Source organism: Gopherus evgoodei, chromosome 2, assembly GCF_007399415.2.
Source record: "Gopherus evgoodei ecotype Sinaloan lineage chromosome 2, rGopEvg1_v1.p, whole genome shotgun sequence".
Lineage (NCBI taxonomy): Eukaryota > Metazoa > Chordata > Testudines > Testudinidae > Gopherus > Gopherus evgoodei.
The window spans coordinates 219,407,852-219,435,164 of NC_044323.1; the positions used below are offsets into that span (position 1 = coordinate 219,407,852).

Sequence of the window (27,313 nt, forward strand, 5' to 3'; positions counted from 1 at the left end):
CCTGGCTCCACAGTGGGAGCCTGGATGCAGCAAGACTCCTGGCTTCCCACTAATATAGGTTGACTTAAGTTTTTAGTGTAGACATGCTCTAAGTGCCTAAAATCCCTTCTGAAAATTAGTTGTTGCAATGCTGAGTGCAGCAACACCTAAACAGCCTTAAAAATCTGGGCCAAAGTGACTTGGCGAAATCCCTCTTTTAAAGGTGACTTAGGCCTTGCAATGCCTAAATACCTTTAAAAAGCCAGGCCCACAGGTCAAGCAGGCAGCTTTCTTAAGCTATTCAGGCCTGGAAAAGTCCCCTTTTGACAGTTATTAGTATATAGAAATCTAATAAAGAAATGGAAAATTAAGCCTGTGAACTACTTTTTGGAAAGACTGGGAGGAAATGTTGCACACTAATGAACTATGCATAAAGATATCTAAGAAATCCCCAGGCAGAACAAGCCATTTCAAGGAGCACAGCAGAAATCTGATTGGCCTGCAATTGTGTCTCAGCTGGGACTTTGTACTTAGAACCTGCATCTGCAAACATGATTATATTCCTCTGTTCTTAATGAGGGTGTGTGTGTGTCTACACAGTAATGTAAGCCCAGGGTTCGAACTCAGGTTAAAGCCTAACTCCCCTTCTGTCTATGCACACATTACACCAACCAACAGGGCTGGATGGGCTGAATCGGAGTCAAGATACCTTCACTGGATTCGTGTTCTGGGACGCTGCTGAAAGTATTGCGCAATTCCACAGATAGGCTTTATTTGTCCCCTGGACAGTGAAGTTTGGTGACAGTCAAGTTTTTCCTCACACCACACCACCATCAACAGGCTAGAGAGGCCACCTTTTTGGAGGGCACTACAAAGTCTGGGACATGGGGGATTGGACCTTGGCCAGCATAATGCAGCGTAGACACTGGAGCCCCAGGTTGGGACCCAGAGTTCAACAATTCTTAACCTGGGGTACAAATGAATGTAGATGCTCAAGTCCTAGGTTAACAAACCCAGGGTCTGCTAGCTCGAGTTCTACTAACCCTGGGCTTACATCCTAGTGGCCTGTTCCATTTGAGACTAGGCTGGTGTGGTATTGATGCATCAGAACCCAGCCTTCAAATTCCAGTATGCTATCGTCAGCAAAAACAGACCAACTGGTGAGGCAGACACACAGCAATATGCATCCAGCTTGTACTCAAAGAAGCCCAGTTGCTGTGTGCTTTTTAAATGACCTGAAACCCATCTCAGATGAGTGAATGTTATCAAGACTGCAACCCATTCAGTCTTTTCCAAGAGTAACCCGTGTATCAAAAAAACACACACTTAAGTAAATGTAAAGTTTGAGCCTTCCAGTGTTGAATATGTCCGTGTGATTTAGTTAGGGCTAACAAATAGTAATTACATCCTACACAGCCCTATGGACAGACTAGCATTTAACTCTGAACAGTATTTGAGTTTATCCAATTTAGCCTTACTCGCACTTTAAAAATATAATTAGTAAATGTAAATGTTGAATAAATATTTTAAAACTCCAATGAACAGAAGCAACAAAAAGCAGCTAGGGAAAGTCATTGATTTGTCGTATCAATCTGCCATTTGTCAAATGTTACAATTATAAACTTTCCTTAGGGCAAGGAATGTTTATATATTTTTGGTTAGATGGATGTTTAGCACCCACCAAAATAGGGCCTTTGTCCCCCACTGGGACTTCAGCATGCTACTGCAATACAAAGAATAAATTTGCCTTTTGCACTAAGGCATGACCTGAGATTTGTCCAGGGCACAGGAACATTTTGATGGTTTGTAGGTATCCCCCTTTTTGTGCCTCAGAGTGGTTGAGAAAACATATTAAATCAGTCTCTCAAACTTTCGTCTGCTCTCTGCCTAGTCTCAGTGCTTCCACTATACTCCCACCAATGGCAAAAGTTAATTTTCTGTGTGCCAAAAACATTCTCACCCCCTGCTCAGGCTGCTGTACGCCAGGGGAAGGAGCCAGAATGATGTTAAGGCACTGATGTCTTTGGGTCTGGCCATGGGTGAACCCCCCAGTGCAGGAATTGAGGAGGCTAGCCACAGGCTGTCTTTGAGGATCTCCTTGCAAATCCTGGCATAAGGGTGTGCCAAAGCAGGGCATAACAAGGCAGGCAGGTGTGGGCCACGCAGGGCAGAAGCAGCTCTGCTGCCCATAGGCAGACAGCGACAAGCTGTTGAGGGCTGCCCAAGTTACTGGCCAGGTTCACTCTGCCCCCCCCCAAGAAGCCCAGAATTGGAAGGGCTGAAAATGTGGTTGTAAGTCAGCTTTTCCTCCCCTGATTCTCCTAGTTCTGTGCTGGGTCTTAGGTCTTGTTTTCACTACAGGCTAAATCAGTGCTGCTGCATCGATTTAGTGGGTCTGGTGAAGACACAATAAGTCGATGGGAGAGCGCTCTCCTGTTGACTTAATCCACCTCAACTGGAGGTGGACACTATGTTGACAGGAGAGCGTTTCCCATTGATATAGCATGGTATATACACCACATTAAGTTGATGTAAGTTATGTAACTTACGTAATTTAACTAGTGTAACTTACATCGACTTACAGCATTAGTGTGGACAAGGCCTTAGAGAGAAAGCAAAGACTCTCACCCAGCGTATGTAATCCCCTCTCTACATTTCAGTTTCTGCACTGTTACAGGGAGTTAGTGTGCTTTTGTACTTCAACAATGATTTAGTTCAAGGGGACTCTATACAAGTGCAACTATCTGCCTGCATATATCTCATTGCAGAGGCCGGATGTGTTCATGGAGCTCATCAGAACAGTAAGATCAATCAAATTGGGTTTCTTTCTCCTAGTGATGGGGACATGGAATGGGTGAATTAACAGAAGGCTCAACTTGCAACATGCCACACTGGGATCTGCCAAAGAAACACGTGAACTGATTTGGTGAAGTAAGCTGCCTTTCCCACAAGAAAACGGCATGACCTGATGGTCATACTAAGAAGTGACTCACTTGATAACAAAGTATCTTTTGAAATCTATGGCTCATAAACTCTTCATTGGTTTATGGCAAGAAAAGAATGGTTCAGAGTAGCAAACACTTTTTCCCCCATGGTCAACCAGATAAGCAGGCTCTTTATTTTCAGGAACACTAAGCTTTATTTATTTATTTCATATATAAGTGTTTTATTCAGAAGCAGTAACGTGGCAAATTTATCTAGGTAGTCATGAAGATATTTTGGTAAAATTATCTTGCAAAATATACTGTTTCAGTGGCATTTCAAAGGAAGTTTTAAAACTCTTTAAAAAGTTCAGATACAATGTTAAAAATGGTGTTTTATAGGTTTGATCATATCCTTTATTAACAGTAGAAAAGAAAAAACTAAGTCATGGCATGTTGCCAATAATCCGAATAGAAGTAACCTCAGAAGAAATGCATTTTTTGCTGTTAACACAAAACTGTAAATGGAGTTGTGTGTGGTCTTTCATATTAATTGTTCAGTAATAAATACTATGTCTTGACAGACTACACGAGTAAAAATTAATTCCCTTAACGTCCAGTTTTTAGCAGCTGCTGAATGTTCAGTGATGCACACGGCACACCTCTATGGGTTCCCTACATTTTTATTGACATATAAAAATCTGTTCACCACTCTAAAACTTTATCTGCATAGTAAGAATTTCTTCCACTATTATTTACAGAAAGGGCTTTTAGTGCAAAAACAGGAAACGATGTACTAGCCCCAGCATTTCTAGCACATCTCTCACACAGTTTCATTAAACATCAGTCAGAATCACTGAACTACATCTTCGGCCGCCAGCCATTAATGAATTGCAGTATTTTCTTAACCTGCAATTTGCTTAGCTTAAAGTCCTCAGAAAGGATCTCTTCTGTAAGCTGAACGAGTAAATTGCCATCAATCTTCTCTGTAACAAAGAATGATATGACATCTTCTGATAAACCAATAAATCTCAGAGATTTAGATACTTCCTCTATTGAGAGCCCAGAAAGGTCTGTAGGTGGTTGCCAAGGAGAGCCATCGCCACAAGACCTTGGTGCTAACTGAAGATGAAGGGGAGACGAAAATGGGTAAGAAATAGAGAAAACGTTCTGCATGCCCTTTTTAACAGGATATTGATCTTCTGAGAGGTCTGGTGAACCAGTCTGAGATTGTTCCTCTGCACCGTCTATTTTCAGAGGCAGAGGACAAGTGTCTAGAACTGGCTTCTCATCGTTCAATTTTGGCGCACGAGGAGGTAAGGCAGGGCACGAATGACTCTGCTTTGCATTGCTGACTGCCAGATTTTTCTCATCAGTGCATTCTAAAGAGTAGCTTGCTGACTTTGGACAACTGCAAATGGTGTTGCTGAACTCTGTTGTGGCCAACTGTGTGTACACAGCAGGGAGTTCACATCCATCAAAGTCAAAAGTAAAAGAGGCTGGACAGTTTCTCTTTGGTGTGCCTGGAGTCTTCTGTCTTGGATAACTATAACTCCTGCTTGGATCCAGCAGAAAATCGTTCCTGTTTAAGCCTTCGGCAGCTCCAGAAAAATGGTTTGGCCAGGACAACCTAGAAGGCAGAGCTTCAGCTGAGGGGCTTCCAAAAGGCAGCTTGCTGTCAGGCTTTTTTGATTCGGTTTCCATCATGTTGCAAGGGTAGCAAGAAACAGGGGCACTCTCAGGTGGATTTGTCATGTCACCTTCTGTGATACTGCTTAAAAAACAAAGCAAAAAGATAGTTAGTATGAAGAATGGTTAGTGTATAAGCAATGTTGATATTTAACCATATAAACTAGGAGATCAGACTATAGAATCATAGATTATCAGGAGTGGAAGGGACCTCAAGAGGTCATCTAGTCCAACCCCTTGCTCAAAGCAGGACCAGTCCCCAACTAAATAATAAATAATAATAAATATATGGAGATATACCTAGCTCACAGAACTGGAAGGGACCCCGAAAGGTCATCGAGTCCAGCCCCCTGTCTTCACTAGCAGGACCAAGCCAGATCATCCTAGCCAGAGCTTTGTCAAGCCTGACCTTAAAAACCTCTACGGAAGGAGATTCCATCACCTCCCTAGGTAACCCATTCCAGTGCTTCACCACCCTCCTAGTGAAAAAGTTCTTCCTAACATCCAACCTAAATCTCTCCCACTGCAACTTGAGACCATTACTCCTTGTTCTGTCATCTGCTACCACTGAGAACAGTCTAAATCCATCCTCTTTGGAATCCCCTTTCAGGTAGTTGAAAGCAGCTATCAAATCCCCCCTCACTCTTCTCTTCTGCAGACTAAACAATCTCAGTTCCCTCAGCCTCTCCTCACAAGTCTTGTGCTCCATCCCCGCCGCTGGACTCTTTCCAATTTTTCCACAGCCATCTTGTAGTGTGGGGCCCAAAACTGGACACAGAACTCCAGATGACGCCTCACCAATGTTGAATAGAGAGGAATGATCACGTTCCTCAATCTGCTGGCAATGCCCCTACTTATACAGCCCAAAACGCCATTAGCCTTCTTGGCAACAAGGGAACATTGTTGACTCATATCCAGCTTCTCGTCCACTGTAACCCCAGGTCTTTTTCTGCAGAACTGCAGCTTAGCCATTCGGTTTCTAGTCTGTAGCAGTGCATGGGATTCTTCTGTCTTAAGTGCAGGACTCTGCACTTGTCCTTGTTGAACTGCATCAGATTTCTTTTGGACCAATCCTCCAATTTGTCTAGGTCCCTCTGTATCTTATCCCTACCCTTCAGCATATCTACCATTCCTCCCAGTTTAGTATCATCTGCAAACTTGCTGAGAATGCAGTTCACACCATCCTCTAAATCATTAATGAAGACATTAAACAAAACTCGCCCAAGGACCGACCCTTGGGGCACTCCACTTGATACCGGCTGCCAGCTAGACATGGAACTTGGCTAGCTCAGTTAGCAGAGCATCAGACTTTTAATCTGAGGGCCCAGGGTTCAAGTTCCTGGTCCAGCAGAGGAAACCTGTCCCCCAAAAACTTCAGAATCCATTTCTGGGGGGAGGGATAGCTCAGTGGTTTGAGCATTGGCCTGCTAAACCCAGGGTTATGAGTTCAATCCGTGACAGGGCCATTTAGGGATCTGGGGCAAAAATCTGTCTGGAGATTGGTCCTGCTCTGAGCAGGGGGTTGGATTAGATGACCTCCTGAGGTCCCTTCCAACCCTGATATTCTATGATTTTCTGGAGCCACTGATCACTACCTGTTGAGCCTGACGATCTAGCCAGCTTTCTATCCACATAAATTATCTGATCCTGAGCTTAATTGATTAATTAGGACTATCCTTCCTAAAATGCCCTTGAAAAGTCCACTCATCCAGCCCATACCACTTTAACTTGCTGGAAGTTATGAAAGAAAAACAATTGCTTCAGTCCTGCCACCTAATTGCTTGAGTCCCGGCACCTCTTTCATTACAAATTAAGCACTGGACAGGATTTGTGAAAGTTACTTCTGTGAGAAGTACACACCCAACCATACTTATACAACATAATACAGATCAAGTAAAACAATAGCAATAATAAAAGTTTGCTGCTATGTATAACCTATTTAAATATGCAAGTAAGTTAGCTATGATGCCAACTGCCTCTTTTTTTCAAGGGCACTTTCGGAAGAATAGTCCTAATTAGTCAATTAAGCTCAGGATCAGATAATTTATATCCAAGGGTGCTGGAGGGGTTTAAGAATTAAGGAGTAAAGTTGCCTACTAAACTTTGCAATCTCCTATTAAAATCAGGTATATGACAGAGGACAAGAGTAGTAAATGTTTTATCTATTTTTTTTTTATCATCATCAGAGGGGTAGCCGTGTTAATCTGGATCTGTAAAAGCAGCAAAGAATCTTGTGGCACCTTATAGACTAACAGACGTTTTGGAGCATGAGCTTTCGTGGGTGAATACCCACTTCGTCGGATGCATGTAGACGAAGTGGGTATTCACCCACGAAACCTCATGCTCCAAAATATCTGTTAGTCTATAAGGTGCCACAGGACTCTTTGCTGCTTTTTTTTAATTACTATTATTATTATTTTTTTAAGTGCTTGGGGTAATCCTAGGAGTGACAGACCAGTAAACCTTCCTTCAGTAGTAAGGAAACTGGAAAAGTTAAAATGAACACAATTATTTACAAAATACCTCCATGTATAGCAGAGAAACAAACACAGTGGTGGAAAAAGTCATTTGAATTTTTCATACACTTAACTAGGCTTGGAAGGACTGGGTTTTTAATCAGAAAATGTGAGTAAATGTCATTTTCACCATACACACACGAAAAAATATTTCCACCAATAATAAGCATTTTTCTTTAACTATCCATCAATTTTGATACTTGAGAACTTAAGAGGTTTATTTAAGCATATTTACTTTATATATTTTAATATGTAATGTTGACAATTTGTGTTTTAATGGTTATAAATAAGGCCCTACTTGAATAATCTTCAATCATGGCTGAGTTGTAGACAAGACATAGAAAATAGTGGAAAAGTGATAACGGATCTTTATTAATTGCTGTAATTTGGAAAAGCCAAGAAAATTTAAGAAAAATTTGCTGGAACGATACAATACTCCAGTATTATGTTATGACTGCTAATTTTTTTTTGATAACCAGACATTTTGTGGCAACTATATAACATTCATTCAAAAAAAGAGTGAAGACTAAAAGTCTTAACACAATTGCTGTAGGTATTGAATGTTAGTGCAGTACTAATTGCACACTCAAAATGTACACAAAGTTGGTGACTGTGCAAAGTAAGATAATTAAAATAAAAATGGTGGTAGAAGCCTAATATTTCAGGAATTGCAATTTCCACAATATTGCGAACGACATAGGGACTTAGTTATAAACCTCTACCTCTTTGCATCCCACCATCTACTGTCATTGAATAATTATTGTGCAACACCCCTCCCCCTAATAATTTCCTTCAACTGTGGAAATTTAAGTTGATTAAAACTGAAAAAAAGGTTTAAAAATAATCAGTATTATCTGCTGAAATTATAAAAAAAATAAAAATTGAATTCTGCCAATCCTACATTTTAACTTAGGGCTTGACTACACTTGCGAGTTAGAGCGCATTAAAGAAGCCCCTAATTCATGAGGCGTCCACACTGGCAAGGCATGTAGAGCTCCTGGATTCAAGCTGGAGCGCTCCTGGTAATCCACCTCCATGAGAAGCAGAACGCTTGCTGTGCCCTGCTGGAGCACCGCGGCGCCAGTGTGGACACCTTGGTCTATTAATGTACTCTGATCGGCCTCCAGAAGTGTCCCACAATGCCTGTTCTCGTCACTCTGGTCATCACTTTGAACTCTACTGCCCTGCCCTCATTGCAGGGTTAAAGTGAAAGAGCTGCGGAATGCCTATCGCAAACCGTGCAATGCAAACAGCTGATCTGGTGCTGCCCCCACGACCTGCCATTTCTACAAAAAGCTGGACATGATACTTGAGGGCGACCCCATCTCCACTCCAAAGACCACCATGGACACTTCAGAGCCCAGTTCAACAAGGCAGGAGGAGGAGGAGGAGGAAAGCGGGAGCGAGGATGCTGAGGAGGAGAGACACAGCCCAGCATCCCCAGATGAATGCAGCCAGGAGCTGTTTTCAAGCCAGGAGGAAGGTAGCCTGTCGCAGCAGATGGTGCTTGGGGAAGGACAAACACCAGAGGTGCCCGATAAGCGGCTTTTATTTTGGGAATGAAGTTGTTTGGTGTGGGCTCTTGAGGTGAGGAGGGTTAGGGCTGCATGCATGCCTAGATGCTGAATAGGGCGTTGATGTGCTCTATCACATCATGGTAATTGGCCTCAGTGATCTCTTCAAAGGTCTCATGCAGAAGCTGGGAAATCCACTTGCACAGGTTCCGTGGCAGAGCTACTGTGCTCCTTGTTCCAGTAAAGCTAACATGTCCGCACCACTGTGCCGTGATGGGTGCGGGAACCATTGCTGCACACAGGCACACTGCATATGGGCCAAGGCAGAAGCCACATTGTAGTAGAAACTTACTCCCTTGCTTCCCAGGTCACCCCCAGCAGCGAGATTTCTTCCAGGACAAACTCCTGTGGAAAATGTGGGGACAGTGTTCAGCCTCCAGGTGCTGAACCTCCGAGGTCAATGCCTGAGTGAATCTTTCACCCTTCCCTTCACAAATGTTATGGAGGGTACAGCACACGGATATAACCGTGGGGACGTGGTCATCAGCCAGGTCCAGCTTTCCAAGCAGACAGCACCAGCGGCCCTTTAAACAGCCAAAAGCACACCCCACAGTCATTCTGCACTGACTCAGACTGCTGTTGAACCACTCCTTGCTGCTGTCAAGGCTCCCTGTGTAGGGTTTCAAGAGCCATGGCATTAAAGGGTAAGCAGGGTCTCCAAGGATTGCAATAGGCATTTCGACTTCCCCTACGGTGATCTAGTCTGGGAAGAAAGTGCTGGCTTGCAGCTCCCTGAACAGGCCTGTGTTCCAAAAGATGCATGACTCATGCACCTTTCTGGACCAGCTTGCGTTAATGTCAATGAAAAGCCTAGGATGATCCCCAAGCATGTGGAGAATCACAGAGAAATACCCCTTCCGATTAACATACTTGGAGGCCAGGTGGGCTGATGCCAGAATTGAAATGTGTGTCCCATCTATCGCCCTTCCACAGTTAGGGAAATCTATTGGTGCAAAGCCAGCCACAATGTCATGCACGTTACCCAGAGTCACAGTTCTTCTGAGCAGGATGCGATTAATGGACCTGTAAACTTGCATCAACACAATTCCAGCGGTCGACTTTCCCACTCCAAACTGGTTCGCGACCAATCGGTAGCTGTCTGAAGTTGTTGGCTTCCAGATTGCAATAGCCACCCGCTTCTCCACTGGCAGGGCAGCTCTCAATCTCGTGTGCTTGCGCCACAGGGTGGGGGCAAGCTCATCACACAGTGCCATGAAAGTGGCTTTTCTCATCCGAAAGTTCTGCAGCCACTGCACATCAGCCCAGACTTGCATGACGATGTGATCCCACCACTCATTGCTTGTTTCCCAAGCCCAAAAACGATGTTGCAGGGTGGTTAGCATGTCCGTGAATGCCACAAGCAATCTCGCATTGTATGCGTTATGTGAGTTGACATCATCCTCAGACTCCTCAGTTTGTAGCTTAAGGAGTAACTCAACTGCAATTCATGATGTGCTGGCGAGACCCATCAGCATATTCCTCAGCAGTTCAGGATCCATTCCCACCGATTAAAAGGGAAGACAGAGTGTGCAGTACCAAAAAGATTGAAAAATGGTGCCAAATGTGGATGGAAGCACAGGGATTGTGGGGATGTGAAGTGATTCATCATAGGGCATTGGGATGGAACCCAGAATGCCCCGCATCCTCCCTCCCCCTTCCCATGAGTCACAGTGCCAGAATGAGAAGAGATAGCTGCCGATAATGCACCGCTCCTAATGCCACTGCAAGTGCTGCAAACGTGGTCACACCAGTGCGCTTGCAGCTGACAGTGTGAACACACTGCAGCGCCTTCCCTGCTGTAGTCTCTGAGGGCTGGTTTAACTCCCAGCGCTCTTCATCTGCAAGTGTAGCCATGCCCTTAGGCTGTCTCTAAATTGCAAGCTAGGGGTGTGATTCCCCTGCTCGTGCACAGACTAGCCCTAACTCTCATCGAGCTAGTGCGAGCATAAATAGCAATGTAGCCTTGAGGATAGCAGCAGCTGAGGCATGGCCGAGTACATACCCATTGGGCTCAGCTTGATGAGAGCTAGCATGAGTATGTGTGCACAGGCAGGGGAATTCTGTGTAGACAAAGCTTAACAATCCAACAATGGATAACACAGGAAAGATACTTGGGCACCTCTGTGTGACAGCTCAATGGAAACCTCTGCTCAGTGTGCAGCAGTGGTCAAAAAGAAAAAAGAAAAGTTAGTCAGTATAAGGCATGAGATGGAAAAAACAGTGCAAATACTATGGTATTCTGTAACGGTGCTGAGTGCGGAGAGGGGCTGTAGCCAGCCAGCTGTGCTCACTGATTCGGAACCACGCCACCCCAGCACACGTTATAGCCGCACAGGGGCAGCCTAACTTACACCAGTGGAGGATCAGACATAGAAGAGCTCCTCCCCAATGCACCTCCTCCCTCTCCCTATTCTGCCTCCACCACCCTCCACCACACTTTTCTGTGCACTATGCATAAGGGGGGAGGCAGCTAGTTTAGGTGGCAGGTTTATGACAGAAGAGAGCATCCCTGCCACATGAAGGTCATTCTCTACTGTTCATCTCCTACTTCACGGGCATTTGCGGCCACTTAGACTGCGCAAAGTGGCATTGGCAGACTAGACAATCCAGCTCGAGGCCCATCTAGTTTACGAGGGTAGTTAGTAAGAGAGGACATCGTAGGGGTGTACAAAATGAACATGATAGAGAAAATAAATTGGTTGTTCCTGTTTATTTTCTGCCACAACACAAGAACAAGGAAATATTTAATGACATCTTTTAAAAAATGTAAATGATAAAGATCAATAAAAGGAAATACTTTTGAAGATGTTTATTGACACCCTCTCTCATCCGCCACAAACAACCCTACTGGAACTCAGCGCTGCAGGACTCAAAGGAGGCAGGGATCTAGTAGGGCTTAGGAAGAGATCACTAAACGTTTATATGAACAGTCAGAACGTTCAGTTACGTTGAAGGGGGTACATAAACCTTCATGCTTAAAGGCATATGCTGACCTCTAACAAGGTAAGTCTAGGAAACCAATAGGCAAGCTATTCCATAATCTATCTACTACACACTTCCCAACAGTGGGACCACCCCACTGGTCTGAGTTAGCACGGTAATTCCAACATAAATTAGCTTCATAGTTTACTGCTGGCATCTAAGGAGTCTGGTGGCACCTTAAAGACTAACAGATCTGTCTTCACGAACAAGGTCAGCTCCCAGACTGCCGCACTGGGCAGCACAGTATGGGGAGGAGGTGATTAGCCCTCTGTGGAGAAAGAAGTGGCTCGGGACTATTTAGAAAAACTGGACAAGCACAAGTCCATGGGGCCGGATGCACTGCATCTGAGAGTGCTGAAGGAGTTAGAGAATGTGATTGCAGAGCCATTGGCCATTATCTTTGAAAACTCCTGGCCACCGAGGGAGGTCCTGGAGGACTGGAAAAAAGCTTATGCAGTGCCCATCTTTAAAAAAGGGAAGGAGGAGGATGCAGGAAACTACAGGCCGGTCAGCCTCACCTCAGTCCCTGGAAAAATCATGGAGCAGGTCCTCAAGGAATCAATTTTGAAGCACTTGGAGGAGAGGAAAGTGATCAGGAACAGTCAGCGTGGATTCACCAAGGGCAAGTCATGCCTGACTAACCTAACTGCCTTCTATGAGGTGATAATTAGGCCTGTGGATGAGGGGAAAGCAGTGGATGTGTTAATCCTTGACTTTAGCAAAGCTTTTGATACCGTCTCTCACAATATTCTTGCCGGAAAGTTAAAGTAGCTGGATGAACGGACTATAGGGTAGACAGAAAGCTGGCTAGATCGTCGGGCTCAATGGGTAGTGATCAATGGCTCCATGTCTAGTTGGCAGCTGGTGTCAAGCAGAGTGCCCCAAGGGTCGATTCTGGGCTAGTTTTATTCCATAAAGATCTCAAGGAAGGCGTAGATTGCACCCTCGGCAAGTTTGCAGATTACACTAAACTGGGAGGAGTGGTAGATATGCTGGAGGGTAGGAATAGGATACAGAAAAGAAACCTGAAGAGGTTCAACAAGGACAAGTGCAGAGTCCTGCACTTAGGACGGAAGAATCCCATTCACTGTTAGAAACTAGGGACCAAATGGCTAGGAAGCAGTTCTGCAGAAAAGGACCTAGGAGTTACAGTGGACGAGAAGCTGGATATGAGTCAACAGTGTGCTCTTGTTGCCAAGAAGGCTAACGGCATTTTGGGCGGTAAAAGTAGGGGCATTGCCAATAGATCGAGGGACGTGATCATTCCCCTCTATTCGACATTGGTGAGGCCTCATCTGGAGTACTGTGTCCAGTTTTGGGCCCCACACTATAAGAAGACTGTGAAAAAATTGGAAAGAGTCCAGCGGAGGGCAGCAAAAATGATTAGGCGGATGGAGCACATGACTGATGAGGAGAGGCTGAGGGAACTGGAATTGTTTAGTCTGCAGAAGAGAAGAATGAGGGGAGATTTGATAGCTGCCTTCAATTGCTGAAAGGGGGTTCCAAAGAGGATAGATCTAGACTGTTTTCAGTGGTAGCAGATGACAGAACAAGGAGTAATGGTCTCAAGTTGCAATGGGGGAGGTTTAGGTTGGATATTAGGAAACACGTTTTCACTAGGAGGGTGGTGAAGCAATGGAATGGTTACCTAGGGGGTGGTAGAATCTCCTTCCTTAGAGGTTTTTAAGGTCAGGATTGACAAAGCCCTGGCTGAGATGATTTAGCTGGGAATTGGTGCTGCTTTGAGCAGGGGTGGGACTAGATGACCTCCTGAGGTCCCTTCCAAGCCTGATATTCTATGATTTGGGCAAAGCTTTTGTGGGTAAAAAAAAAAAGTGGTTTTTTTACCCACAAAAGCTTATGCCCAAATAAATCTGTTAGTCTAAGGTGCCACTGACTCCTTGTTGTTTTTGTAGATAAAGACTAACCCCGCTACTCCCAATACTTGATACTTGCATCTAAATAAATATATTTCAATGAAAATGTTTAAGAGCAATGTATAAAGCATGGGTGATGACAAAAATGTTGCTAGGATATTTAATAAGATTTTGCACAGAGTTAAGTTTGCACATACAAGCTAACTTTAGTATTTTGGGGCTTGCATGTTTACCCCCCGGTGTTAACATTCCCTTCATAGATTTTGTTTTAAAATTAAGTGTTATACAGAATTGTATATGATTCCCCTTGAAATTTAGGATAGATTTTCTATCTCATATCCTGCACACCTATGGTAAAATATGTAAGTATTAAGTAATAATTTTCATGTATTGTATAATAAATTAACAATTTCTGCTTATGTGAGTTTGCTTTGCCTTGAGTATTTTAAAAAAGAGCTACTTCACCAAGGCCTTGGCTACACTGGCACTTTACAGCGCTGCAACTTCTTTGCTCAGGGGTGTGAAAAAACACCCCCCTGAGCGCAGCAAGTTACAGCGCTGTAAAGCGCCAGTGTAAACAGTGGCAGCTCCCGGCACTGCAAGCTAATCCCCACAGGGAGGTGGAGTACCTGCAGCGCTGGGAGACTCTCTCCCAGCGCTGGTGCCGTGACCATACTTGCACTTCAAAGCGCTGCCGCGGGAGTGCTCCCGCAGCAGTGATTTGGAGTTTCGAGTGTAGCCAAGTCCCAAGTTAACCCCTAACAGGAAGCAGTGACACCAACCTCCATCATATGTTAACAGAAAACTTTTAAAAAACCATTCATCAGACTATTTTCAGAATAGTTAAAAATGTACACATTCATAGACAAACAGTATTTCCCTATAGAGGGAAATATTTGGATTTCATAGCTCAAATACATACATGTTGTGCAATCCGGAAGAATAGTAAGACAGCGTAGGGCTAGGAGAACGAGTCTGTTGCCGTGCTGGTTTGATTGTGCGAGGAGGAATGGAAGGACTGGTGGACAAGGGCTTTGAACTTCGTGGTGGAACAGGCGGAGCATTGAGGAGCCTGCATTCCTCTCTTACCTATGTTAGAAAAGAACATTTAGCAAATAGCTTGAGAACCCAAGTAACAACATTCTGCACCAGATGTAAGTTCAGGTTTCTACCTCGGAAGGAAATAATAAAAAGGAAAAAGAAAATGCTAGTGGTAAACAATACTTTATCACCAAATATGTGTCTGTCTTAAGTACCCGCTAGAGGAGACAAAAGCTTACAAAAAGTTTGCAACCAGAAAGTCTTATTACTGGCAAAGTAAAGTTACTAGTGTATATTTTTATGTACTTTTATTTCACTAGTTTTACATCTGTTCATTCAAAAGAATGAAGATTGGAATTGTTTAAAGGAAACTAAGTGGTGTAGAAGGTTAGACTGAACATTTCAGGTACTGTATGTGCTGTAGGGGAATGAGACATTTGAACAAATCTGTTTGCTAATGGAGTTTAGTTAGTTGTAGTGATCCCTCCTAAGACAGGAAGTGACAATATCTAAATAGTATCAGAGGGGTAGCCATGTTAGTCTGGATCTGTAAAAGCAGCAAAGAGTCCTGTGGCACCTTATAGACTAACAGACGTATTGGAGCACGAGCTTTCGTGGGTGAATACTCACTTTGTTGGATGCATGCACCCACGAAAGCTCGTGTTTCAATACGTCTGTTAGTCTATAAGGTGCCACAGAAATCTTTGCTGTTACTGCTAATGTACGCCATATGTACTATAGGATACATTTGATAACACTCCAGAGCAGATGCAGTAGCACTGCAGAACTGAAATAGACTAGTTGGGATATCTGACTCTTTATTCTGGTTGCCATTTTCACTTTTTGCTGCTGTCTTGCATTCTTGCTCTTGTGGTTTTGATGGAAAATATGTGTAAGTTCTTTGTGCCAGCCAGCAGAGGGCGCATTGTAACCAGTCCTGTCTTCCCTGCCATCCTTAACCACTAAAGTACAAACACCTTCAGTTAGGCTAACCTACAATTTAGGAAGTCTGTTTCTACTTCTACTACCAGATCTGCTACAGAAGCTCAGGGGAATTGACAAGGCAACTGAACTGAATACACTTTTGTTCTCAGTCTTCATTAATTCTGCTGAAAGAGGGTTTAGGTTTATCAAACAATACACATCTTTACAGGTATATTATAGGTTAGGTCTGACAGTGAGTTCTATGATTTCAGCTCTGCGGAAATCCAGATGTACTTTAGAAGCCAAGCACTGAAAGAATTAGTGTAACCTCTAAAAGTGACCCATTACACCACGTTACATGTAAATTAGCAAATAGCCTTAATTATTTTTCCTTCTATTTGTGGTGTAAAGTAAAAATGGACTCAAGTCTCCAAGCTCAAAAAGGGAATTAGATATACTTCAGTGTTTATGGGGAGGAGGGGGTGAGAAGAGAGAGAGAGAAAAATTCAGCGAGCAAGACCACCAGCAACATATGCAACACCAACGGGTTAAAGTATGAGGGCAAAGGAACCTGATAAAATACAAACTCATTCTGTTAGGTTGGATTTTGAGCAAAAGAAATATCTTCATCTCCCACCATGTTTCCAGCTTACACTTATATCACAGCTACAGTCACGGCAGTGGCCCAATTGTCATAATCAGAGCAGTTTTCATCATACTTGACTACTGGTGCATTACTGTAATTATTCTTCCTTTATCAAAGTTTCAGTTCAGGCCCATTTCTAGTTAGAAGAACGTTCCTCATAGAATGGACCAACGGGCTAAGGACCCGACTCAAACCCTTCTGAAGGAGTGTAATTTTACTCACATGACTAGTTGCACTGAATAAATTTATTCAGAGTAAAAGTTACTCATACATGTTTGTAATGACTGCACCACAGGTAAAAATCAGGCCCTTCATATACCGCATCCAGTCTTATGTTAAACATGTAATGGAGCAAAGGAAATTCTCATTTTAGGTGGAAATTGTATGTTTAAATTTAAGAACACTGCAGAACTAACAGCTTGGCAACACTGCAACATGCAATTAGCGTTAAAGTGATCTAATTGATTTAAAAAAAATAAATGTGGAAACTTTTGCAACTTACTTCATTGCTTCCCCAAATGCAATAACCCATTTAATACTTACGTTAAAAAGGAAATCAGGGACTGGGACATTTCAGTACATTCTTTTCTCAAATCAGAACAAGTTAAAATTACAGGAAATGCCCAACAGCATAAAATGCTGAAATAAATGTGGCTCTAAGGGCTCCTATTTGCTCTCTCGCTAAAAGACTGGAATCAACTTTACATATGTTTGTTATTGAATTCAGGCATAAAATTCTGGAACCATTTTAGTACTGTGCCCCCCAAGAATGCCTAGGGACTTAAAAAAATGAAGCCAGACTAAGCAAAGTGAATATGGCGTGCTCTGTAACATGCCCTTAGGGTCAGAGAGAGACTGTTCAGGGCAGCTCATTGTATGCATGGAGCCGGCAAGGAATTATTATTATTATTTTTTTACTTGAAAGAATAAGAGATATTGGCACAATTAATTACACACGCAGTAACTTACATGCATTCCACAAAGTCTAAACACAGTTTTTAATTCTAATATCTATTTTCACAATACTAAGGCACAGGTGAGCCAGACTGGTTCCAGCTATGTGTGTCATTGTTCAGGTGAGACTTAGGGCCTTGGCACCTGGTCTGCCAGAGTCACAGCCTTCAGCCATTGTAACCATGTGGGGTAAAATTTTTAGAAGCAGCTAAGTGACAGGAGCTTCTGAAAAATGTGTCCATGATACAGAATACATCTCGCCTACAGTTTTAAAAGTAGAAAAAAATTCATGGCTAACAATCAAATAAACAGGGTTCTCCACTTAAAACCTCAGCTTTTCCTAAATATATTTTTTCAATGTTTTTTGTTTACATGAACTTGACTCTTCCAGTATACCCCATGCTGCACGTGCTTAAAAAAATAAACATACCAGACAATCCACCCAGCATGAAGTCTCTTAGCAGTGACTTGACTTCCTATTTATTTTCACTATTAAACTTTTTCTAATACGTTTACAGAATACATTATATTTTTTTCACATAAGATTAAAAACTTTTGATAATCTTGTAAACGAGAAAAAAAAAGGTCAAACTTCTAAAATAGTTAAGTGTCCCACAAACCATTTTTCCCCCCTTTTTAAAGTATCGTGGCAAATTGCCGGCACTATTATGATGGGTTCTGCGCTTTCTCCTCTTGTGAGGGGTTCAGGGCTCCGTTTCTCACCCCTGAACTGAGGTATCAACTGTCCCAGGAAAGGGGAGTGGAGAGAGAGGGAGCCAGGCCCGTCTTCTACTCTGGGTCCCTGCCCAGGGGCCCTAGGGATAGCGGTAAACCACTTGAACTAGCGATTCCTTCCCCTGGACTACTTCCCTCTCCGGCCCTTCAGCTTGTGGGGGGCTTCCTGCCCTCTCTCCACTTGGGCCAAGTTTCTCCCAACCTCTTGTGTCTGTAGAGTCCCTCTGCTCTGCACAAGCCGGGTTTCCCTTTACCTGGGGCAGGGATAGGCAACCTATGACACGTGTGCCGAAGGCGGCACGCAAGCTGATTTTCAGTGGCACTCACGCTGCCCACATCCTGACCACCAGTCCCGGGGGCTCTTCATTTTAATTTAATTTTAAATTAAGCTTCTTAAACATTTTAAAAACCTTATTTACTTTACATACAACAATAGTTTAGTTATATATTATAGACTTAAATAAAGAGACCTTCTAAAAACATTTAAATGTATTACTGGCATGCGGAACCTTAAATTAGAGTGAATAAAGGAAAACTTGGCACACCACTTCCGAAAGGTTGCCGACCCCTGACCTAGGCTCTTGGTCCTCTGGCCCGCCACAGCACTTCTCGAAACTGCTTTCTACTCCAACACCAAACCACTCTGCTTCAATCAGACAGTTGGAGGAGTTGAAGCAGGGTTTTTTTAATCAGGTGATAGGCTTCAGGTGCTCTAATTGGATTAATTGGTTTCAGGTGCTCTAATTAATCTGTAGCAGCCTCTCTTCCCTCTACAGGGAATACGGCTCTCATCATCCTGGGGCTTACATAGCTCCCATCTATCATTCTCCTGCTGCCCTCTGGCCATGCTATATTACAGTATATTTTAAATGTTTTGTATGCAGAAGTACAAGCATTAGCCAAGTTTGATGGAGACATACTATGAAATATCATTTTAAGGGAGTGATGACAAAACCATATGTTCACTAGCAGCTACTGAGCTCTACTTGCTCTATAAATACTTCACATGGAAACCGAACAAACATTTTTTTTTAACTCTAGCCCACTGATGAAGTCAGTAGGTGGCTGATGTTCTTTCTGGAGCTGTTCCAGGAAGGCACAACACTGATTCTGATTCATTCCATAGATCAGATAAATACCCGACCCTGTCTGAAAATGTATATTAATAACTTTAGCAGAAATTGGTTCCATTTCATGGCAAGAAATATACTAAAATTGCTGAAGTTGCTCAGCCAAATATTACGCACGCCTTGAAAAGTAACACACACCACCAAAACATACTTTCAAGATGACTTTAAAAGGCATCGTTCATGGAAATATCTATTCACCGAACTCAGCCCTACTAACTCAGAACAATATTGAACTAAGGTTTCTGTATTTTATATGCTTTTTTTTAGCATTATAAACTACCAAGTTGAGAGTAATTGTATATACTGTTCAATAAGCAGATGAAGTCCCAATCTACCGTGCTCCCATGGACTTCTGTTCTTTCCAGGAAGCTCATTTGTCTTCCATTTGGAATGCAGCTGAAGTTAACATGGCCACTTGTTTTGACAATATACATAGCATTGTCAAAACATTGTAATTGTGCATCTCCAACTGTTTGTCAGCACAGCTCCTAGAGTTATGTTTACATAATGCTGCAGTTCCAGCTTGTGGAATGGGTACTGATTTTCAGGAGGGCCTCATCCTAGGTCTCCAGTTCTGTATGTGTACTTATCCAGCACTGTCATTGCCCCCACAGTTGCAAAAGTATCATCATTTGCAGATGTGTATGTGCAAAGGGTTAATAATAGTTGGGAGAAGGCTGAGAGGGAGAGGATTCAGTTCTTTTTGTTTTAATGAGGGTGTTTAGACTCCGTAAAATTTTCTTCATTAGTTAAACTTGAAAGAAGGTCAGGAATCACCCAGGATAGGTTTAAGGCATTCAAACTTCATAATAATTCCTAATCAGAGCCTTTTGGCTAAGGGTTTCTTTGATTTAAAAAATGTTTAAGAAAGTCTCAGTAACAGCAACCCATGCAAGGTTATAATCTCCACCCAAGCCTATTTAAAGAGATTGGGGGAGCCCCTAAGTGTGAGGCCCAGAGGCAGAGGTATCTTTAAACAAATTCTAGGGTAGCATTAGGAGGGGGAATAACTACTACAGAGCTTGTATTATGAACTCTGGCAGAGAAAAAACAAACTGTGTAAAAAAGTAATAATCAAGGCTTATGAGCTAAGAACTCTGCAGGGTTCCAACTTGAAACGTAAGCTCCTTTTCACAATCAACACTTTCTCCCTAAAAAATCCAGCATTAGCTCAAGGCACCTGTCTTTACCAAGACCAATCTATTACTGCAAAATTTGGAATTTCTAGGCCAGTTGTTTTAGGAAATGTGACTTTTGATCAAACCAAGTTAGGAAAAATGTCTCAAAAGCAAAGGACTCCTTGACTTTCGAACTCTTCTATCTCACAAATACCTTGTCCAGTTTGCCTCAGACTTTCCTCAGGGAGAGAGGTGGAATTTACCCAGGGATAAGATTGGTTTTAGTTTGGTAAAGTCTGGGATTGAGTGGGGTGGTTTAAGCATACTCCAAAATACAGTCAGGTTTATAATGGAGGAAAAAGGAATCTATGATCATTTTCAAATTTAAGTGAATTGTGCAATGTGACAAACTATTAACTGAAGATACACATTGAAAATACTGAAGTATCACTGTGCAGCAACCTCTGTGGCTGAATCGAGGATGATGTGAAGGTATTCTGAATGGGTCCATGACCAACATACTTCAACAACAAAAAGCTTGAGCAAAATGTGATGCATTGAAGGGGAGATATAATTGGAAAAGTGAAGGGCTCATTTAGGATCTGCGAATCCTTATTTGTAAGAGCAGTAACCAAGGCAATATACATCCCAAAGTGTAGGGATTAAATGTTAGTTGTTAATTTGTTTTAAAATCAATCCTATGTTATGATTTCCATGTGGCAAGGATTAGATTACAATATACATTTCTCCTTTCCCTATCTCAAGTCTGAGTCTTGCCCTAATGATTCCCCAAGTGCACACTCATTTAAAAATAAATAAAAATAAACAACACTGACTTACAGCTTCTGATTTGGGAGGCACCGGAGGTGGAGGTAGGGAAACATCTGAAGATTTCGTTGCTGCTGCTAGAGTTCCAGGTATAGGAAGAGATGCAGTACCACCCTTTGACCGGAAAGAACTTCTGTAATTATCACATTTGTTTTTTTCACTTAGTGAGCGTGTAAGAGGCTGATTGTGGGGCTTCCCAGATTCTTGGTCCAGCCACAGTTCTTCATAAGGGAGTTCTGGTTTCGCAGGTAGAAACATGGATTCTTCACTAACTTCAGGAAAAAGGTAGTCACTGCTACTGTCACCAGTGTCCTGGTACTGAAGATCATCATGAGAAAACAGGGCCCACTCGCTACACAAATCTCTGCACCCATGAAGGTTCACTTCACTGTTTCCATGCAAGTTGTTTCCATAAACGCAAACTGAGAGCCGGTGAAAGGACTGTGTTAGTTCATCCCGGGCATAGCTGAGAGAATTGGGCATATGATTGTGCCCAGTGCATCGACTTTTCTTAGGGCTCTTACAATCTTCATTCCAGTCAGTTTTCACATCTCGCACAGCCCGGGAATATTCATCTATGTCAAACTGTTCCTGGCAGATATTAAACCAGTGCTGGACCATGGTTTCATGCCACAGCTCACCCTTTACAAGGCTCTCTGGGAGGCTAAACTTTGGAAGAGTCAAGTGCAAGGGAAAATGCATTGGAATAACTTTGTTACCACGCAGCACACAACAAACCACCACAGTCTTGGTTTGAATATTGACAAACTTGTATCTATGTCCTTCACGGATAAAATGCAGGTCATAAGGGTTTCTTGGTGTGGGGCTTGGCACAGTTACATTAACAGGCAACCTTGTTTTTTCTACTATATTGCGAATTGTGTGCTCACCTTCTTGCATTTGTAGCTCCAGTGGACTGCGGGTGCTAAATCTGCCCTTGCACTGGAAAGGAAGGCTAATGCTTTCATTGGTCCTATGGTTCATACAGATGAGACACGGCATTTTGCCTCTGCCTAGCTTGCTGATGGAATTAAGCTTCCCAATTTTCTTGAAGATGGTGTTGAGTCGTGACTTTTCCTTGGACGTTTTTGCGTAAAGGATTTCCGCTTGTCCCATTAAGGTGAGCTCATCCCCAGTGCTGAGGGTGATATTATAAACCTCTGTGTCTTCATTGCATTCACCCGAAGCCACCTGCAATACAAATACAAATAAAAATATTTCTCCCTGCACAGTGAAGATAGCAACTGAATTCATACCAAGTCTATTTAGATGGGATTGGACAGTAGGATGGGAGATTACATCTCACAAGAAACTGTAAATTAATTTTAATAACTTTAATAGAGTCAAACACAAGAATTTTATCATGGAAATCTGCACAAGTTAAATTTCTAATATGCACCACACATTACTATGGTTTTTGCTTGAGAAAAAAGTAGGGTCATCTGGAGCCGACATAGTTGCTAGAAAGAGTGTGACTGACTATAAAAGACTAGTTTTTAGTGAAGGACAAATAAAATATTCTGCACTTTTAAATAGCAGCCATCCAAAAGCAGTAAAGTATATTTGGGAGATATTGGTATCCCTAGTTATTTGGCATCCATTCTCTCTTCTGTTTGCTACTTTATGGCACTTCCCTGCAGAGGTCTCGGAGGAAAAGGGAGAAAAGATTCTCTCCCTCTCCAGCTTCCTTCCTTGAGGAGCAGAGATGGCCCCTTTATTGTGCCTCTCCCGCATGATCCAGGAGTAAAGATACCTTCTTGGCATAACCCCTTCCTAGGCCCTCAAGGCAATGAACCCCCATCAAGAATATTGGTTCTGTCACCTCTGCCCACCTCTCTCTACCAGACCCTAGGCTTCCCCCTTGGTTTTATCTAGATTGTGATTTGAGACTTTATATAACATACGTATGGTCATATTTCCTACTATGGAAATTGTACTAGAAGGTAAAAAGATGCCCAGGCTTGGTTGCTCTACGGTTATTACCTCAAGACTATTGAACTCTAGATCCTCTCTCTCTAGACAGCCACCCCTATCTGCCTTACATTTGGGTGTCCTAAAAAACACCTTCCCCAGTCAAGTAACAGAACCCAGCTCGCCTTTTCTCAGCAGGATCAATACCTGTATGCAGAGTAAGATGTTTCAGGCAGATCCTGCCATCCTGTTACAGGCACCTGCTGTACATTGTAGTACAGAGTATTAGTGGCTGGGCATGTTGAATAGGGATTTCATTTGCAGATTTTTTTAAACTATGTAAAAATTGTTTTCTCCATCCACAGAACATCCTGTTTATGTGCAGAGTAAAGCCCTAATTCCGTGCTTCAAAATTGACACTGTTAGCAAATAGCCACCACATAAATTATTAAGACAGCTTACTAACCAATTTTGTTGTCTCAGTCTGTTAAATAAATGAGAAATGCTGTAAGCAATTGCCCTTCCCCATTGAAGTCTGCAATTTGTCCGTATTTGTGAAAATGTGATTGACTTCTGAGAGTCTTTCACAGCAAGTATGAACAAGTGCTTTGGTATGTTCAGCATGTCTGCTTAGCATTTCAGCTTCAATGTTTCCTGAGAGGAAGTTATTCAAGTTCTGCATTATCTAAACAACCCTAATCAGTCCAATCCAGGAAACTATCAAGGTTTTATTGTACATAACACCCATTCACAACTTACGCTAGAGGTCAGGCAACATTCAGAAACACTGACATACACACACACAAAAGGAAAACATTCAGCCTTCTGCTGATAACTTTCATCAAGCTCATTCCAATTGCTCTTCAAGACCAGTGCACAGGAAGTTACATTCAGGATTTGGTTACTGGATGTCATTTTGACTTCAGTGGAATTGGTGGGAGTTGAGGAAACTCAACACACATTGTGCATACCACACCGACTTTCTTAAAGCGTCATCTTCTGCAAGAACCTTCACTTCCATGGAAGTGCAAGTGTATGTGTATTGTTTTGAAGAGGTAGGGCACATAATAAGAAATTCAAGACTTGAGAAGTGGCTGTATTTTCTTACTGCACTTTTTTTTTTAAAAGGGCATCAGAGGGAGTAAAGGGAAGAGCAAGAGGTGTTATAAAATCTATGATTGCTGAGTTGCGCTTTGACAACTTGCAGTTCCCTAGAAACCTACAACAATCCAGAACAGCAGGAAACGTTTAGCCAGATATTAAGCTTCTGAGGTGATTAACACCATGGCTTCACAATGAAGAGTGCAGTTCATGGGTCTGCTGAGGTGAATGCTAGTTATCAGTGATGACAGATTCTTTTCTTATAGAAAAAGAAAAGCAGCATTTAAAATAAATAATAGTGAACTGATTAATAAATTGGACAAGTCAAATTTAATTTTGTTTTCAACCCAGACTCTTAGCAGAGAGTTCTATAACTTTACTGCATAAATTTACCTGATGATGATTTAGGAAATAAAGCTACATTTTACTAATGACATAAGTGTTAAAACAATAGAAAAGTCTTGCCAGGGATCCAGTCTGGTCCTAGCTTGAATAAAACACAACTCTGCAAACTTCACTCTGAATGGCAAATTCAGTACAGATCAGCTGTTTGAAACCATCATAAAAGATGACCACAAAAATGATTATCTTTAAAAAGGAAAGGAAAACCAGCAGTTGAAAGATTGCACAACAGATTTAGCTCCCACCTAAAAATCCTTATTAAGGTGAAGTTAAAGTTGAAGACAGATCTCAGTGGGTTGAATGCATATTAATTCCAACATTCTGGAAAGAGAGTTAAGGAAACCCTAACTCTCCTTTTCCTGGGTTTGATTTTTAGTCTATTTTAATACATTAACATGTTAGTTAATATGCCTGTACATTCTAGTGTAGATGATGTAAATGTTTGTTTCAGGACACAAAGCAGAAATGTATGTGTGTCCTATTTACACTATAATTTACAATCATGTTAAACTAACAGTGTTAAAACACAACCAAAAAATTAAGATGACATCCTTAAGGTTACATTTCTAAAACCTGGCACCTAAACTACTGTGATTCTGCCCCTGTAGCAACGTTCTGAGAAATTTAAAACTCTCACTCATTGCTCATAATAATTTCACATTATCAGTAACCACAAAACTAGAATGCCCTAACCTTAATCCTACTGTGTCTGTGCTGCTCTTTGGCTCTCTTTATTGTCATATACAATACAAATAGAACAATTTCAGTGATCACTTCTCATACTTACAGACCCAAACCTGTTGGGGCTGAGGGCACCCATTTCCTCAGCGAAGGTGCTCAGCACCTTACAGAATCAATCCCTCAGGAGTCCATGGTGGAGCTAGTTATCTAGTGTTATTAGACACAGAGCTAGCTTGCCTCCATATACAAAGATAAATACTAAGATGGCACACAAAATGATAAATACTAAGATCAATACAAAATGAGCAAAGCTAGTATGATGAAAAAAGCAGCACACTTAATATTAGAGACCTATGTATGAAACAAGTTACAGAAGATGTTTTTTTCTATACTCTGCCTGTGACCAGGAAAAGACAGTAGACTGCCATCTCCATGGAGGCAGAATCTAGATAGCTCAGAGTACTCACCAGTGAAGACACAACTAACTGAAGAGTCCCCCGATGTTTGACACACTATTAAAAAGACTCTTTAGGATTTTATTAAAAGTTGTAACCCTCAAGATATGACAGAAGGAATAATCTTAAGAGGAGAAGCACTGATAATCAAAGTACAATCAATAACCAACTACATACTGCAATGCTTAAACATCCATTACTGATAGCATTAGTGTTTTGGTAGCTCAAAGAGGTCTCAGTCTGGACTCAGGGTCCCACTGTGACTCATTTCTCTCCTTATTTCCATGCCTACAGGTCAGCAAGGCTATTGCCCCCAGATTAACTCATCTGTGTTCTCATTAGGATATTCCTCGCTCCTCCCTCCTAATTCAGTATTGCCAACCTCAAGTGATCAAAAATTATGATTTTTTAAAAAAAGGTTGATTTTCTGGGGTGGGGGAATGAAAAAACAACAAACCATGGTTTTAGTCCATCTTTTGGCTTTATTTTAACTTCCTTCTACTCCTCTGTGTGATGATTTCAGGTAGAAAAATAAACTTTCAATGACCCTTTAATGCAACCAAAAATGCATGTCTCTCCCCGCCTGCTCAGGTGGAAACTACACTTCCCTAACTTAGGGTGAGGAAAAGGTAACTGCCATTCATTTCTTATTACTGTCTTGACACAGCAGCTACATTTCTCTGCCTGGGACCTAGCAGCGCCACTTCTCCAACACCTCTTTCCCCTACCTCATGCCTCTGGGGCCCCTCTCCCAGCTATAGGGCCATACATTAAGGCAGGGCATGTCTGCGTCCTTCGCCCCAAAGCTCTCGCACAGAGCTCTGCCCACATACCCAGCCCTGAAAAGTCATTCATCACAGGAACTTCTCATGTCATTGTGAGAGCTCTTCCACAGGCACCAACATCCCACCACTCAACGTCCGCCTGAACGAGAGTGGCAGCCATTTTGACAGGGGCCTGGCTTCAAATCTTACTGAGAACAATGATAGGTGGCAGTAAATTTTATTAAGGACAGCCCCACGTCCACATGCAGATAGATTGCAAGGAAATGGGGGCCATCTTGCTGGCGTCTGCCTCAGTGACAGTAACAGGAGATAGTGGTTATTTTGAATAAAGAAAAATTGGCAAGTTGGTGCCTTTGACCGTGTTTGCATGAGACAGGTAAAACTATACCCAGAATCTCTCGAGTTGGGGTAAAATCATGAGAGTTGGCAATACTGGTTTTGAAACACATTAGTCTTGGAACAAGAGCCCTGCTGATTTGTAGGAACGTAAAACCAGGTGATGGGATGTGAAAGGATGAGTTCAGTGAGCAAGTTTTGTTTAAACAATTCACCTCTCAGCAGTGTGACAGCACTGCAAGTTTTACATTTTTCTGAAAATTTTTTCCCCTTCCACTTAAAATTAGAGTATTTAGACGTTTCAAAGCCATTTCTAAACCACTAGCAGACATTTAAACTGAACAACTCCCTATACTAAAAAGTAGGTTTGGGACTTATTTTCCACCAGAAGGATCCTCTTCCATATATTAGTTGCTCTCTGTTCTCTCTCTGCCAGTTATCAACCCATGTCAGCAGTTCAGCACTGATGCCAGCATTTTGACCTCACTCACTGGCTTCCTACAAAACATTTTATCAAATGTACTACAAAACAGTGATGAATTACGTCACCGTAATCTTTTAAACTCTGTCTCCTGCAATTCAGTGGCAATTTAGAGTGACTAAAGTGACATTTGCTGCAGAAGACAGACATCAGGTAGATAAAAAATGATTACTTAACAAAAATTTTGTACTGGGAAGTTTAACATATTGCCTCTCAGAAGTTGGCAGAATCTATTATTTTGCACTAA

General features: G+C 42.2%; 1 protein-coding gene across 3 annotated transcripts in view; it reads right to left on the reverse strand.

The window, feature by feature from the left end:
- Positions 1-3,148: 3,148 nt before the first annotated feature.
- Positions 3,149-27,313, reverse strand: part of GAREM1 (GRB2 associated regulator of MAPK1 subtype 1) — a 152,424-nt gene continuing 128,259 nt past the window's right edge. For 2 of the 3 annotated variants that reach the window (XM_030552993.1, XM_030552995.1), the window contains 3 exons: positions 20,927-22,105; positions 14,461-14,627; positions 3,149-4,674 (listed from right to left, as the gene is read on the reverse strand). In XM_030552993.1, coding sequence (XP_030408853.1) covers positions 3,762-4,674; positions 14,461-14,627; positions 20,927-22,105 — 2,259 coding nt within the window. In that variant the 3' untranslated portion in view covers positions 3,149-3,761. The remainder of the gene's footprint in view (positions 4,675-14,460; positions 14,628-20,926; positions 22,106-27,313) is intronic. The other variant, XM_030552994.1, reaches the window with a different exon arrangement.